This window comes from Chiloscyllium plagiosum, unplaced genomic scaffold (genome assembly GCF_037043375.1).
Source record: "Chiloscyllium plagiosum isolate Xiang-an unplaced genomic scaffold, Cpla_swu_hap1 HiC_scaffold_5, whole genome shotgun sequence".
Taxonomy (NCBI): Eukaryota; Metazoa; Chordata; class Chondrichthyes; order Orectolobiformes; family Hemiscylliidae; genus Chiloscyllium; species Chiloscyllium plagiosum.
The window spans coordinates 3,719,513-3,737,486 of record NW_028270143.1 but is presented as its reverse complement, the minus strand read 5'-3'; the positions used below and the strand labels follow the sequence as shown (position 1 = coordinate 3,737,486).

Here is a 17,974-nt window from a genome sequence, read left to right as displayed (position 1 = left end):
GATAATTTATAAATATCATAAATATCTAGGCTCAAGCACTGATCCTTGCTATACCTCACTAGTCATTACCTGCCACCTGGAAGGAGACCAATTTATTTCCACTCTATTTCTTGTGTGTTAAACAATTCTTGATCCATGCCATTGTATTACACTCATGGGACCTAATTAAAAATCTTCTGAAAATTCAAATACACCACATATAATGGTTCTCCCTTCTATGTTCTACTGGTTATCCATTCAAAATATTCCAGTATATTTGTCAAGCATGATTTGCCTTTCATAAACCATGCTAGTTTTGTCCAATCCCAACAATGTTTTTCAAACGTTCTGTTATCACATCTTTAACAAAGACTTCTGAATTTTACCCACTACTGATATTAGGCTAATGGCTCTGTAATTCTGTTTTTCTCTCCCTCCCTTTCTAAAACGGTGGGGTTATATATTCACCCTCCCAGTTTATAGGGACTGCTCCAGAATCGACAGAACTTTGGAAGATGAACACAAGGCATCCACTATTTCCAGGGCCATTTCCTCTTGTACTCTGGGATGTTGATTATCAGGCCCTGGTGATTTGTCAGTCTTTAACAGTCAGTAAGTGAATGTAGAAGGTAAATGTTTAATTTTCGCTTGTATCATCAACTGTTTCGCTGTATGAGGGCCCAAATCTTCCAGTCAGCAATGAAGATTTTTATGTCGAGACCTCTTGTGCTTTTTCAGCCAGGACTTCTGATCTGGTCAGCAGCAGAGATGGGTCAGTGCGTCTATTCAAGAAGAAATCCAGTGAGAGTTAGTTGAAAATCTTTTTGAGTAGTAGAAGTTTGATTGTCTTTCAAATGACTCTTCTGCAGTAGTCAGCATTCCTTTTAATAGACTATTTATTAATAGACTTTCCAATTCCACAGTTTCGAAGTCCACATGAGTTTCAAGTGTCTCCTCCATGAAAGGTTTTTTCCAGATCCTCTCCTCCTCATGTGACCTTAATCCATTATTAGATTATGATCTCTTAAACATATGCTATTACTTCATATCTTTTCCCAAGTCTTTGTTCCTGTTTTCTACCCTTCCCTCAATTCCTCCCAAAGTCTCAGACATTTACAAGATTAGTCTGTAAGACTGCTTTGCAACTCTTCAATTTCAAATGAATTTGTTTCTGAGGTTGACAGTTTGTTACATTCTCCCTTCTTTCAATTTAAGTGTGCACTTCTTAGATATTCGTATAGTTTTTAGTGGTCTCACTCTTCTTCAAGGCCAGAATAGTGCATTTTTATTGATATTCTTTTCATGGCACCTAAGGCCCTTGGATTTATCCTTTGAATATCTTGTCAGGTTTCCACCAAATAGATTCTCAGCTGTTCTATTTTCTCAACGATGAGGAGGTGCCGATGTTGGACTGGGGTGGACAAGGTTAAAAATCACACAACACCAGATTATAGTCAAACAGGTTTGTTTGGAAATACTCGCTTTCAGAGCGCTGCTCCTTCATCAGGTACTCAACAACAGTGCCTTTCTATTGTTCGCCTTGGATCAATACTCTTTCCTATGATGGAAGGATTTGTAACTCCTTCACTCAATGACAGTGATTGAAGTTCCTAATTGGTTTCTCTTTGCATTTCCTCACATTTTCTTAATCTTTCATGCAATATGCTGCTAATGCAAGGTTGTAATTTTGGCTGAATTTACTGGCACCCAGCAGTATTTGCATGAATCTCTGACAAATATATTTAAATGAAGAGTTGCAAACATCTAACAAATACTATAATTAAATAGTTTTGATGAAGGAATATATCTATTAATAAAAATAGTTTTAAACAAAGCGTTATTATTTAAATTTGAAGAAAAATTTGGCTTTATATTGCACACTGCATTCAGAAATAATTAGCAGAGAGCTTGCATGGTCAGCAACCATCATCAGAAGTGTCAGCAAACATTGATTAGATTAGATTTTTTTTTAGATTACATTACAGTGTGGAAACAGGCCCTTCGGCCCAACAAGTCTACACCGACCCGCCGAAGCGCAACCCACCCATACCACTACCCTAACACTACGGGCAATTTAGCATGGCCATTTCACCTAACCTGCACATCTTTGGACTGTGGGAGGAAACCGGAGCACCCGGAGGAAACCCACGCAGATACTGGGAGAACGTGCAAACTCCACACAGTCAGTCGCCTGAGGCGGGAATTGAACCCGGGTCTCAGGCGCTGTGAGGCAGCAGTGCTAACCACTGTGCCACCGTGCCGCAAACATTGATGTATATTCTTTGGCAAAAGGCCCCTGGGTGCAGGGCTCGGCCATTCATGGGCTCATGTGGCGGGGTCTGCCACATCCACAAGTCTTCATTGTTGTCTTTCTAGCGCGGTAGCTTGGCCGCTTTTTTCTGGTTTTAGTTGCCCTGCAGCCTCTCCTGGTGTCATTCTGTGGGAAGCCCACTTATCTCCATCCCTGCTCCATTTCTGGTGGCGGCATCAGAAGTCAAGCCAGAACCTCATCGGTCAACTCGGAGCCAGGACCTGTCGGTCGAGATCCAGCATCAGAGGAAGTGCAAGGCCCATGCAGCATGACTGTCTCCAGCTTGGAGGTGGTGGGCACAAAGGTGATGGTGCCAGTGGTGGCAGAAAAGGAGCCCATTGCCACGACCCCAGGGATGGCGGCAATTAGATGAGCAGAGAGGTTGAAATCCAAGGAGATGGAGAGATTAATTTTTAAAGCTGTTTCAGTTTCAGTGACATCAATTTAATTTAATATTAGTATTTCAAAACTTTTACAATTTATTCACTAATTTATTCCGTAATCCATGAAGGCGCCAGAGCGTGGCGACATTATACACTTTTCACTATACTTAGGTACAAGTGACAAAATTCAATAAAGCAAATCAAATCAAATTTTTGTTGCTCAAAGTATTTTTTTGATATAGAGCTGTTAGCAATATATGGTGACCATGCAGATGGACTTCTAATTGGCACACATTCTTCATTTCCATTTTGAGCTTCCAAATTTTCAATGATGCATGTAAGTGTTTGGCTATACTGAAAATGCATTTTCTTCTATTTCTGCTATGAACACCAAATTTATTGAACCAAAGGTACTTACTAAAATCCATTGTTAGTGGCTAATATTGTAAACGTTTTACTCTTTGTCAATGTAGCTCGACTATCATCAATACATGACAGTGGATAGATTTCATTCACATTGTATTACTTTGTTGAGTTGAGTCAAGGCCACACAGATCCCTATTTTATTGAGGTACAGTGACCATACCATGAGCGCCATATAGCAGGTACTGTGATGGATGAAATCATCCCATAACTGCATTCTTTAAATTTTTTTGAAGTAAAATGACAAATTTGTTTTGCATTTGTCTTAATTCAATATGATATCTTTTTTTCTTTAATTTATCCAGTCCTGACAATAATTTAGGGAATTTTTTATTGCTTTCTTCTTCAGAAACTTTACATCTACCTTGTTGATCAATTGCAATAATGATTTTCTGGTGATAAGTGAAGATTGTTGATTCTGTAAAATATAAAATAGTTCAATTACTTCTTTGCTATTACTTCTTTTTGTCTTGGCGTGATGACCTCTTACTTTCAAATTGCCTGGAGTTTGCAGTTTGATTGAAGATGGTTAACTTTATTTGTTTGAGCCATTTTAACTTGTCATAGAGTATGTAAACATCTCCTCTAACATCAAATTTCAACTCAGTAGAACATCCCACTGCATCAAGATTTATTGTTCAGTATTTACTGTCTGGATCATTGATTTCTTTTAGAAATCACCTTCAGTGGCTATGAATCTCCTATTTCTTGGATCTAGTTATGTTTAAAACTTTTGCTTTTAACATTCACATTTTGCAGTTTTAGAATGTCAGCATATTTTAAAATTATCAAGTTTGTGACAATAGTAATATTCAGCTCCTTTTTACTGGGAAGTCATCTCACTTGTGTGGCTTGTTCCCATGCATCTAAAGTATTTCAAAATAGCTGGTGGCATACTTTTACAGTTTTTGGAAGGTTTTGCTTCAGCACATTTTCTGCTCTTTGGATCTATAAATTGCACATACTTACTTGGCATCTTCCGTGGAAACTTGGCCTGCCATATTCTGTCATATTGCTTTCAGATCTTGATCTGCCTTGCAAACTGCCCCATTTTCACAGGCTCAAGCAGTCCACTCTCTGCCTCCATGCAATGGGTGAGCTCCTGAGTGGTTGGGTGTGTGAGTGAGTAAGTAATACAACTGGGTAGTTGGGTCAAGGAGTTAGTTGGATTGGGCCACTAGTTAGTCACATCGGATTTGGTCATCAGATCAAGTCAGGGGTCACTGGACAGTGAGGTGAAGTTGGAGAAGGTAGTTGGTTCAAAGGGATGGTGATGGAATAGAGAATTGTGTTGGACTGTGCTATTAGGAGGGTCAGTTGTGGTGATCAGTTAAGTTGCACTGGCTGATTGTTGTGCTGTATCAGAGACAAGCCAAAGTAATATTTCCAGGTTTAGTACTCAGGTAATAAATTGGCCAGGTTTGAGAATTGGTTAGCAGACAGGAAATAAAAAAGGAATAAATGATTTATTTTGGAGTTGTCAAATTTCAAATATTTTCCAGTTTGCTGTTGACACAAAACTAGGTGGAGAGGATGTAAAGAGCTTTCAAGATGATTTAGTTCAACTTGAGCGAGTGGAAAAATGGGTAACAGTTACACAGTAATGTGGATAAGTGTGAAGTTGTCCACTTTGGCATGAAATGGCAGAGTACTATTTAAATAGTGATAGATTTAATAAATGTCGAAGTACAAAGGCAAATGGTTGTTCTTATAAACTGATCACTAAAAGTAAGCATGCAGCTGCAGCAAGCAGATGGAAGGTATATTGGCCTCCATTGCAAGAAGATTTGGGTACAAGAGCAAAGAAGTCTTATTGCAGTTGTAATGGGGCTTGGTGAGGCCACATCCTGAGTACTACATGCAGATTCGGTCCCCTACTTAAGAGGAGAGGTTTTTGCCATAGAGAGAGTACAGCAAAGGTTCACTAGACTAATTTCTGGCACAGTCATGTGAGAGAAGATTTAGCCAAATAAAATTAATTTAAATTCAGAAGAATGAAATAGTATCTCATTGAAAAATATAACATTCTGACAGAGCTGAACAGACTGAATACAGGGATAATGTTTCTCCTGGACAGGGGATGTCTAGAACAAGTGGTCAGTCTTAGGATTGCAAAAGGCTATTTCAGACTGACATGAAGAGAAATCTTTTCACTCAGAAGATGGTAAACCGATGAAAACTTGTACAGTTTTTATATTTCGAGCTCATATTCTCATACTCCAATTTCTCTCTCCTTCCTTACTTTTCAATCATTTTTATTGTTCTTTAAATGTGGTCTAATCTCCTGACCTGCCGCTTGTTTTTTGCAGCATTTCCACTAGCTGTAGCTAAATCAAAGTTAATCTCAAAATACCACATCAGCAACTTGCTTAAAATCTCAATAATTAACATAGGTAGAGGTTCCACCCTGTTTCAGAACACCTGATTTTTTTTACAGAGATGCGCAAAGTTGTGGTCTGGACCTGAGATCTGGCTGTGTGACATCAGGATTTGATCAATTCCAGATCTTCAGCTTCAGGCAGCGATGCACTATAAGTACTTACCACTTTCAGTAATGCTTCCATATGCAGTGGCACATCACTGTCTTGGGGGAGCAGAAGTCAACCACTGGAGCCGTAATTTTTGCACAGACTATGCAAACAAACTTCAACCCCTGAGTGTCAACGTACAGCACCTCATTGACTTGAAAACCTTTGCTGACATCCCATTTTCCACTGCCGTGATTGTGTCTTTTATGAATATTGCTACTTCCACTTTTTAAATTAATTCATAGGATATGGGCATTATTGATTAGGCCAACATTAACGTTCATCACTAATTGCCCTGAGGTAGTGGAACTTCTGCAATCTTTGAGGTGTGGATACACCAATAGTGCTATTAGGAAGGGAGTTTCAGGATTTTGAACAAGTGACTATAAAGAACTATCAAGAAGTGATCATTGGATTCTCTCTTCTTGGAGATGGTTGCTGCTAGCAATTGTGTAACATGAATGTTAATTGTCACTAATCAGTGCAAGCCTGAATATTTGAAATGGAATGCTTCAGTATCTGGGGAGTCACAAATGATGTTGAACACTGCAACCATCAATGAACAACCCCACTTCTGCCTTATGATAAAAGGAAGGTCATTGGTGAATCACCTAAAGATGCCTGTGGTGATTGACAACAATCTCAATCATCTTTCCGTCTGCTAGGTATGACTCTAATCAGTGAAGAGATTTCCCTCTCTGTCCTACTGCCTTCAGTTTTGCTGGGGCTCCTCAACGCCAGACACAATCAAATGCTGCAGATAATCGAGCCATTATTAAATTGTCAATTACATAAGATTTGTGTATGCAAATTGGCTGCTGCATTTCCTAAATTATAACAATGAATACACTTCAAAATGTCTTCATGTAAAATTCTTTGGGATGCCCAAAGGTTGCAAAATGCAATAGGTAAATGCAATTTAATTTTAGTGCAAAGTAATATCAGTACACCCCAAAAACTGCTGCATAGATCATTGCAATTGACATGGTAGCTACCTCCACCTGAAATATTTGTTTTGGATTTCTTTAATGTAGCACTAATTCTGAATTGTTACTTCTGCCAATTTATTTTGTGTGCTTTGCAATCTAATTGCTCACAGTTCAATGCATCTTCTAACATGCTGAATAATATCTGGCATGTACCAGGAGAGTGAAATTCTTTAAAAGAGTAACTTTACAAACAAAATGGCAGCTTAAATATAACGTAAGAAATCCCACTGACTACTGTACATGTTTTTCTTTCAAATAAAACTATCATAGGAATACCTGTGCTGCGTTTGAAGTAAAAATTCACATTGTGCCTGCCAACTGTCAAATCATTATCAAGTGTTTTGCACTTCTTCTGAAGGTTAAAGAGCTTAACTATTGAGAAATCAATATCCTACTTTTTACATCTCACAGCTCATCAATGAATCTGATGTTGAACCATTGGACTTTGTGGAAAAATGCAACACTTTCTTTTTATTTAACAGCAGAACTAACTTGTTAGCATGGATCTAAGAAATTACAATGCGGTTACACTGCACCCACATCCCCCACATCCAAATTTCAGCATTTTGTTCAGCAACAAAAGATTTATTGATACTTCATGGTACACTTATAAATGTATGCCACTTAAACGCTGAGTGCATTTTCTTTTTCACATTGAAACCTCTGCTATCAATAAAAAAAAGCATTGCTTTGAAAATTACACAGAATTGCCAGCAACATGATAAGAAGCACCCTCACACAAGTTGAATGCAGTTCTCTCACACATTCATTTCTCATTAATCTTACAATCACTGCGAAATTTATCATATTGTAGAACTGTCTGTGCCAGATTTTTCAGTACCTAGTTAGTTGTGTTGTTATCAAATCAAAATTAAGGGAATTAAAACAAAAAGTGCTGGAGAAATTCAGTTGAAAAAGAGTCAGAATAAAATCAAAACATTAACTGTGTTTTTCTCTCCACAAATGCTGTCAAGCTGCTGAGTTTAGATTTCCAATATCGACAATACTTTGCTTTTATTTGAGCGTTAAGATAAACACGTTCAATACCAGTAATGTATCAGAATCAGATGCACCATACATTTAAATGCCACTTTAATAAAATATTTCTTATTATAAGGTTATATCTTACCTGGGCCATCCTGACACTTTGCCTAAAACCAGGCTTCCCAAAGGAAGTTGCGAGTAGACAAACTTCAGTCCACACTTATGGAATACAGATTCCTCAGGGTATCCTTCTTCAGGTACAGTACAACAATTAAACCAAGAGTCACTGTTCATGTGACAGTACCAAGGCTTGCTTAAATCCACAAGTGTAGCATCATTATTTGATAGAAGTCTCCACTTTAAGCATTTTTCATTCTCACACTGAATCCATAACTTATCTCTATAAAAGCCTCTAGCAACTAGATCTTTGACTTTGTCTTCCATTTTATAATTCAGCTCTGAAGTACCTTGAAAAATCAAAATGAATTTAACAAATATTAATAAAAGGAAACTGTGAGCAGCTACCTACTGAATGATTGAGCCTAAAAATGAAAACTTGCAATGATAAGTAATGAAAGAGGCCAAAATAAAGCTTAAAAGAATTATTTTGGGAGCAAAGCATTAAACAAACCATGTTAGTAAAGAACTTCAATCCTTGTACAGTCGGTTCTGATATAATGCGATAGTTCCATTCTCATGTAATCTCACATTATAAAAGAATTGCACAATAGCCACACCATTTAAACTAATGGGGCCGGAATCACATTATAGCAAATATAGGTAAGGAAAGTTTGTGTTCTGCAAATGACAGTCTATATTCTTCAATCACATTAAAACCGATTCGCGATGAAGAAACATGGATTATAGCAGGACCGACTGTATTCCATTTTGTGGCAAAAAAAACATTTCTTTTCTCCATGAAAGGTGTGCCTATATGCTCCTCAAAAATCACTCGATTCCAGGGAAAAAAAGCCAATGGCTTACAGCACACTTTTAACTTCAATAATTACCAAATGGATCACAATCTCATACTGCTGAACACTTTTACATCAGATGATCCTTTTCAATCCAGCAATTGTCCAAATAATTCCATCTCTTTTAGTTTCCTTGAATAGTCCTTAAACATGGATAGGTATTCCCAACATCCCCAACCTTGATAAAACAACATTTCCAAATATGTTGCATTACAATGAAGCATATTACAGAAAAATATTAGATTTTAATTCATTCGTCTTCATTCAACACTAAGATCTGTATCATTTTTGTCAACTTCTTACTTTCCAATTCCAATTTCATTATATTCTTGATAGTGCATCCTCAAAGATATTTTCCTTTCTACCAATCTGAACATTCTTTATGTTATAAGGTTGAAATAGCAAACTTCACCACAACAGCCTAGCATAATGATATTTCAACATTTCTCCAGAGGTCACGATATAATGGTCAGTGTATATCAGCATCTCTTTGGCTGTGAAGGCCCTCAATTTTGAAATGCTTAAGTACCAGCAATTATTCTATAGTATCCTTTTCTAGTGGCGAGTATTTCCTTTAAGACAAAAATAGAAATTGCTGGAAAAGCTCAGCAGATCTGGCAGCATCCATGGAGAGAAATCAGAGGTAATGTTTCCAGTTGAATGAACCTTCTTCAGAACTCTCATTTCAGTCCACAGACTTACTGAGCTTTTCCAAAAATTTCTACTTTGTCTCTGATTTACAGCATCCGGAGTTCTTCCAGTTTTTATTTAGTTTTTTTTGATGTTGATCCAACTTCTTGCAAAAGTACTCTACTGACGTCTCTACTCAAGTCATTATCTGACACTAGGACTGCATTTACCTGCACATTTTTAGCATCAATCAACATTTTAAAAGGTTTTGGTGAAATTGGAGATGACAAGCATTCATTAGTGCCGCCTTCAACCTCTCAAAAGCTGCTCATCTCTCTTTTAACTACATTACCTTTGCCTAGTTTTGCAAAAAATCTGTTGGGTGAACAATTATCATGCTGAAATGTAGTACAAGCCTTCAATAAAAACACACATTCTCAAAAATCTCATGATTTCTTGTTTAGTTTTAGAAACAGGAAATTCTATCAAAGCCTTTACTTGCACTTTCTGTGGGAACACTTTCCTTTGCCATAACAAGTTGTCCCAGTTAAGTTACCCACACTTTCATGAATCTATTCTTGGTAAGATTCATTACTAAGCTGGTGAAATGTAACTGTTTAAAGATGGCTTCCAAATGTGTTACATGTTCTTACCAGTTGCTGTATATTAATATATCATGCAAGTAAACCACACAATTAGGTATGGTAGTTACAACTTGATTCATAAGTCTAAGGAATGTACTGAATCATTTTTAAACCTGAAAGGCATGGCTCAATAACCCATTGATATAACCCATTTACTGTGCCAAACACTGACACCCTGTGTCTGCGTGGGTTTCCTTCAGGTGCTCTGGTTTCCTCCCACAGTACAAAGATGTGCAGGTCAGGTGAATTAGCCATACTAAATTGCCCATATTATTCGGTGCATTAGTTAGGGGAAAATAGGTCTAGATGGGTTACTCTTCGGAGGGTTAGTGTGGGCTTGTTGGGCTAAATGGCCTGTTTCCACACTGAATCTAATCAAATCTAAAACTTCTTTAGCTTTTGATGTCAATCTTGGCAAATAAGGTTAAGAGTAATCCAAAGCAGAAGACAGCAACTACTGAGAACAAGGGCCCCTTAAAGATCAAAGAGGTCATCTTTGTGTTGAACCTCAGGAGATGGAGGAAATATTAAATGAACATTTCACATCAGTTTTTTCTGTGTAGAAAGAAATGGAGGCTAGAGAATTCAGGGAAATAAATATTAATATTTTGAAAACAGTTTTCGTTATAGAAAAGAAAGTACTGGAAGTCTTAGAAATATAAAGGTGGATAAACTCTGGGACCTGATCTAGTGTACCCAGAATATTGTGGGAGGTTAGGGAGGAAATTGCAGGACTTCTTGCAGAAATATTTGTATAATTTAGAACTACCCGTGAGATACCAGATGACTGGAGAGTGGTTAATGTTGTGCCTTTGTTTATGAAGGCATGTAAGGAGAATCCTGGGAACAACAGATCTGCGAGTCTGATTTTTGTGTGGATAAGTTGGAGGTGATTCTGAGAGATGGGATTTACATGCATTTATAGAGTCATAGAGATGTGCAGCACAGAAACAGAACCTTTGGTCAAACTCGTCCATGCTGACCAGATATCCTAAATTAATCTGGAATGATTAGGGATAGTCAGCATGGTTTTGTGTTAGGTAAATTGTGTCTCACAAACTTGATTGAGTTTTTTGAGGAAGTAACCAAGAAGATTGATGAGGCCAGACGAGTAGACATTCTTTACTTAAACTTTAGTAAAGCCTTTGTCAAGGGTCTGCATGGTAAACTAATTAGTAAAGCTGGACAATATGGGATCCATTGTGAGCTTGTCAACTGGATACAAAATTGGCTTAATGGCAGGAAACAGAGAGTGATGGTGGAGAGTTGTTTTTTTGTACTGGAGGCCTGCTACCAGTGGTGTTCCACAGGGATCAATGCTGGGTCCACTTTTGTTCGTCATTTATACAAATGATTTAGATGCGAACATAGAAGGCATGGTTAGTTGGATTGCAGATAACACCAAAATTGGTGGTAGACTGGACAGTGAAGAAGGTTATCTAAGGTTACAAAGACATCTTTGATCATATGTGTCAATGAGCTGAAGCGTGGCAGATCGAGTTTAATTTGGATAAATGTGAGGTATTGCATTTTGGCAAAACAAACAAGAGCAGGACTTATACAATCAAAAGTAGAGTATTGGGTAGTATTGTACAACAGAGAGACCTAAGGGTTCAGGTACAAAATTCTTTGAAATTTGCGTCACATATAGACAGGATGATTAAGAAGGCACTAAGCATGCTTGTGTTCAATGCTCAGACCACTGAGCATAGGAATTGGAACATTATGTTGAGTTTATACGGGATATTAGTGAGGTTTCCTCTGGAATATTGTGTCCAGTTCTGGTCGCCCTGTTATTGGAAGAATATTATTAAGCTGGAGAGGGTTCAGTAGAGATTTACCAGAATGTTGTTGGGAATGGAGAGTTTGAGTTATAAGGAGAGGCTGGGACTTCTTACACTGGCACGTAGGAGGTTAAGGGGTGACCTTATAGAGGTTTATAAAATCATGAAGAGTATAGATAAGGTGAATGGCAGGTATCTTTTTCCTGGAGTGGGGGAAGATTTTAAAAAAGACCTGAGGCACAACATTTTTACACAGAGAGTGGTTTGTGTGTGAAATGAACTTCCAGAGGAAGTAGTGGATGCAAGTACAGATACAACATTTAAAAGACATTTAGATAAGTACATAAATAAAAAATGTTTGAAGGGATATGGGCCAAGTGCAGGGAGGTGGGACTGGTTTAATTTGGGATTATGGTTGGCATGGATTGATTGGAACAAAGGATTTGTTTCCATGCTGCATGACTCTGTAACAGTACTTACAAATATCCTTTTAAGAAGTAAATCTCAGTAAGGAATGAAATACACTGCTAGCCCTATTGATTTAATTGTCCAAATGAGGAACTGGGTATGAAAATGTTTTTGTCACTGCACTTACTTTTCTAAATTATTGCAGAATATGGTCAACTCATCATAGAGTCATAAAGTCAAACAGCTTGGAAACAGACCCTTTAGTCCAACCAGTCCATGCCAACCATAATCCCAAGCTAAACTAGTGCCACTTGCCTGCTCACTTCCATTACATGTCACTGGCCACTCGGGTGTTTCCTCTCTTCCTAGTGGTGGAATACAAATAAAGATTTACACACTTGTTATTTTTCACTGTGTCCGACACTGTTACACACATGCTAAAAATAAACGGGAGTGTCAGAGGTTCTGCTCTCTCTGAGAGCTGGCTCTGAAGAAGCCATACCAGTGTCAATAAGGATGACTTGTTGATGGTAAAACAAAACAGTGATCACACAGCATTGCCCTTTGTCGAGAAGGGCACTGCTTGTCATGGCCACTCTGGTGTTTCCTTTCTTCCTAGTGGTGGAATATAAATAAAGGTTTATACACTTGTTGTTCTTCACTGTGTCTAACACCTGGACATACACGACATGGGTGCTGGAAACAAATAAGCACTACCACTGTTAGGCAGTAGTATGGGGGTAAAAAGAAAAAAAAATTAAAATAAACTGTGTGTTAGAGGTTTTGTTCACTTGGACAGCTGGGTCTGAGGAAACTGGACCATTGTCAAGTACTATGTATGTGCAAATAAATGTTGACTTGGTGATGAGATACCAGCCTCTGTGGAGCTATGTCAGTGGCAACGAGAGAAAAAATACTCTCCTGAAGAAATTCACTTGGGACTGTCTTCTTTAAATTGGGGTAAGCATTTCAGGCATCTTAACATTATTTAAGAAGCTTGATTCGTTCAATCCTGCTGTCGAGCACTGTGCCCAGTGTGTGGGCAAATGGGCAGATGAAAAGCAACGATTAATTCTCCTGACAGCTTGTGGACCCACAGCTTTTTTGATAATTAGGAGCCTAATTTTTCTGGAGGCACCAGATACTAAAACCTTTCAAGAGTTGATTAGGTTAAAGAATATTAGGACCCTAAACCTCCTCTAGTTCTGCGATGCTATCGATTTTACTCGGCGGTTTGAGAACCAGTGGAATCCGTGTTGGGATTTTTGATGAGGTTAAGACGACTGGCAGAAGCATGTGACTTGGTTTAACCCTTAATGAGATGCTGAGAGACCATTTGCCATGTGGGAGTAATGATGTGACTATGCAAAAGCACTTACAGCTGAAGCCCAACTGGACTTCAAGTAAGTACTATAACCAGCTTTTTCATTAAAAAGTGAAGCATATGTGTCACATAGTATGGCAGTGAAAGTGCACACTCTCACCAAGCTGACTGAGCTTGCGGGACACCACTTGAGCTAAGGTCATATCCTTAACAGAGGGATTCTAGGTCAGCCCACAGCAAAATACCAAAACAGAGCCAAGTCTTGGCCAAACGGTTAACATTTTCTTCAGAATTCGGGCCGGCAAGCCATTGTAGTTGCTGCTGGCAAGCGGGCTCGAGACAGCAAAAGAGTCCAATTAGGCCTGAATTGAGTAAGAAAACTCATAGGCTGCTATTCAGGAGAAGTCATACCCTGGAAAGCCCAGCTATATCTGGCTTGGAACAGTTAAATGACTTATCCAGATCAGAACGAATCAAAGTAAATGTCCAGCTAAATGGTCACCTAGTTCAAATGGAGGTTGATTCCAGTGTAGCTGTATCAGAGATCACAGAACCAGTCTTTAACAAAATTCGCTCTGAACTCAACTTAAGTTTGCGTAAGACCTCAGCTGGACTGAGAACCTATACCAGGAAATCAAAGGGTGCGACTTTTATTCCGGTCTCGTTTGAGAAACAACTGGTTCAGTTACCATTGATTGTCATAAATGGCTCAGGACCAGTCCTGCTAAGATTTGCTTTCCCAAAATGCAGCACCTTTCATTTATCTAAATTAAACTCCATCTGCCACTCCTCAGTCCATTGATCAAGATCAAGATCAAGATCCCATTATAATTTGAGATAACCTTCTTCATTGCCCACTACACATCCAATTTTGGTGTCATCTGCAAACTTACTAACTGTACCTCTTAAGCTCACATCCAACTCATTTATATAAATGACGAAAAGTAGTGGACTCAGCACACCGATCCTTGGGGCACTCTACTGGTCACAATCCTCCAGTCTGAAAAACAACCCTCCACCACCACCCTCTGTCTTCTACCTTTCAGCCAGTTCTGTATCCAAATGGCTAGTTCTCCCTGTATTTCATGAGATCTAACCTTGCTAACCAGTCTCCCATGAGGAACCTTGTCGAATGCCTTACTGAAGTTCACATAGATCACGTCTACCACTCTGCCCTCATCAATCCTCTTTGTTACTTCTTCAAAAAACTCAATCAAGTTTGTGAGACATGATTTTCCACACACAAAGCCATGTTGACTATCCCTAATCAGTCGTTGCCTTTCCAAATACATGTACATCCTGTCCCTCAGGATTCCCTCCAACAACTTGCCCACCACTGACGTCAGGCTCACTGGTCTGTAGTTCCTTGGCTTGTCCTTACCACCTTTTTAAAATAGTGGCATCATATTAGCCAACCTCTAGTCTTCCGGCACCTCACCTGTGACTATCGATGATGCAAATATCTCAGCACGACCAGCAATCACTTCCGTAGCTTCCCACAGAGTTCTATGGTACACCTGATCAGGTCCTGGGGATTTTTCCACTTTTATGCGCTTCAAGACATCCAGCACTTCCTCCTCTGTAATATGGACATTTTTGAGATGTCACCATCTATTTCCCTACAGTCTATATCTTCCATATCCTTTTCCACAGTAAATACTGATGCATAATACTCGTTTAGTATCTCCCCCATCTCCTGCAGCTCCACACAAAGACTGCCTTGCTAATCTTTGAGGGGTCCTAATCTCTCCCTAGTTATCCTTTTCTCCTTAATGTATTTGTAAAAATCCTTTGGATTCTCCTTAACTCTATCTGCTAAAACTATCTCATCTCCCCTTTTTGCCCTCCTGATTTTCCTCAAGTATACTCCTACTGCCTTTATACTCTTCTAAGGATTCACTTGATCTATCCTGTCTATACCTGACATATGCTTTCTTCTTTTTCTTCACCAAACCATCAATTTCTCTCGTCATCCAGCATTGTCTATACCTACCAGCCTTTCCTTTCATCCTAACAGGAATATACTGTCTCTCTACTCTTGCTATCTCATTTCTGAAGCTTCCCATTTTCCAGCCATCCCTTTACCTGTGAACATCTGCCCCCAATCAGCTTTTGAAAGTTCTTGCCCAATGCCCTCAAAATTGGTCTTTCTCCAATTCAGAACTTCAACTTTTAGATCTGGTATATCCTTTTCCATCACTAATAGAACTAATTAAAACTAACAGAATTATGGTCACTGGCCCCAAAATGCTTTCCCACTGACACCTCAGTCACCTGCCCTGCCTTACTTCCCAAAAGTAGGTCAAGTTTTGCACCTTCTCTAGTAGGTACATCCACATACTGAATCAGAAAATTGTCTTGTACATGCTTAATAAATTCCTCTCCATCTAAACCCTAAACACCATAGCAGTCCCAGTCTATGTTTGGAAAGTTAAAATCCCCTACCATAACCACCCTATTATTCTTACAGATAACTGAGATCTCCTGACAAATTTGTTTCTTAAAATCCCTCTGACTATTAGGGGTCTATAATACACTCCCAATAAAGTGATCATCCCTTTATTATTTCTCAGTTCCACCCAAATAACTTCCCTGGATGTATTTCCAGGAATAGCCTCCCTCAATACAGCTGTAATGCTAACCCTTATCAAAAACACCACTCCCCCTCCTCTCTTGCTTCCCTTTCTATCCTTTCTATGACATTTGTCAGTCCTGTCTATCCCTAAGCCATGTTTCTGCAATTGCTATGATATCCCAGTCCCATGTTCCCAACCATGCCCTGAGTTCATCTGCCTTCCCTGTTAGGCCTCTTGCATAGAAATAAATCCAGTTTAATTTATCGGTCCTACCTTGTTCTCTGCTTTGTCCCTGCCTGCCCTGACTGTTTGGCTCGCTTCTTTTCTCAGCTGTACCAGTCTCAGATTGATCTCTTTCCTCACTATCTCCCTGGGTCCTACCTCCTCACGCCCCCAACCTTACTAGTTTAAATCCTCCTGAGCAGCTCTAGCAAATCTCCCTACCAGTATATTAGTCTCCTTCCAATTTAGGTGCAATCCGTCCTTCTTGTACAGGTCACTTCTAACCCAGAAGAGATTCCAATGATACAAAAATGTGAATCCTTCTCCCATACACCAGCTCCTCAGCCACGCACTCATCTGTTCTACCCTCGTATTCCTACCCTCGTACCACTGGGAGTCATCCAGATATTACTACTCTCAAAGACCTCCTTTTTAAATTCCTGCCTAACTCTCTGATTTCTCCCTTCAGTATCTCAAACTTTTCACTTCATATGTCGTTGGTTCCAATGTGGACAATGACCTCCTGCTGGGCCCTGTCCCGCTTGAGAACATTCTGCACATTCTCTGAGACATCCTTGATCCTGGCACCAGGGAAGCAACACACTATTCTGATTTTTTTGCTGCTGGCCACAGAAAGGTCTGTCTGTGCCTCGGACTAGAGAGTCCCTGAACACAATTGATCTCTTGGAACCCGACATACCCCTCATTGCGTTAGTGACAGTCTCCATACCAGAAACCTGGCTGTTTGTGTGACATTTCAAACAGCATACTTGTTTGAAATGGGGATAACCACAAAACACTCCTGCACTACCTGCCTGCCTCTTTTACCTTTCCTAGAGTTAACCCATCTATGTGACTGTATCTGCAACTTTTCTCCCCTTCGTATAAGTGCCATCCATCACACCCTCTTACTCTTGTAAATTCCTCATTGCCTCTAAGTGTCCCTCCAACCGTTCCATTCGATCTGATAGGATTCGCAACCAACAGCATTTATTACGAGATATAATCCCCAGTAACATGTAAACTCTCCCTAAACTCCCACATCCGACAAGCACATATCACTCGACTAAGGATTCTCTGGGAAGCAAGGGAGGAGATTGCAGAGCCATTGGCCTTGATTTTTATGTCCTCGTTGTCTACAGGAATAGTGCCAGAAGACTGGAGGATAGCAAATGTAGTTCCCTTGTTCAAGAAGGGGAGTAGGGATAACCCTAGTAACTATAGGTCGGTGAGTCTCACTTCTGTTGTGGGCAAAGTCTTAGAGAGAATTGTAAGGGATAGGATTTATGAACATCTGGATAGGAAAAATGTGATCAAGGATAGTCAGCATGGTTTTGTGAAGGGCAGGTCATGCCTCACAAACCTTATTGAATTCTTTGAGAAGGTGACTAAGGAGGTGGACGAGGGTAAAGCGGTAGATGTGGTGTATATGGATTTTAGTAAGGCATTTGATAAGGTTCCCCATGGTAGGCTACTGCAAAAGGTACGGAGGTATGGCATTGAGGGTGAGTTGGAGGTTTGGATTAGGAATTGGCTGGCTGGAAGAAGACAGAGGGTAGTAGTTGATGGTAAAGGTTCATCTTGGAGTGCAGTTACTAGTGGTGTTCCGCAAGGATCTGTTTTGGGACCATTGCTGTTTGTCATTTTTATAAATGACCTGGAGGAGGGGCTAGAAGGTTGGGTGAGCAAGTTTGCGGATGATACGAAAGTCGGTGGAGTTGTTGACAGTGAGGAAGGATGTGTCAGGTTACAGCGGGATATAGATAAGCTGCAGAGCTGGGCAGAAAGGTGGCAAATGGAGTTCAATGTAGGTAA

General features: G+C 39.5%; 1 protein-coding gene across 1 annotated transcript in view; it reads right to left on the bottom strand.

Moving 5' to 3' along the window:
• The window catches only part of LOC148149861 (zinc finger CW-type PWWP domain protein 2-like), a 145,857-nt gene that overhangs the window by 121,382 nt on the left and 6,501 nt on the right, over positions 1–17,974 (bottom strand). The window contains exon 2 of the mRNA XM_087986882.1: positions 7,743–8,064. Within this exon, the coding sequence (XP_087843008.1) occupies positions 7,743–8,064 (322 nt within the window). The remainder of the gene's footprint in view (positions 1–7,742; positions 8,065–17,974) is intronic.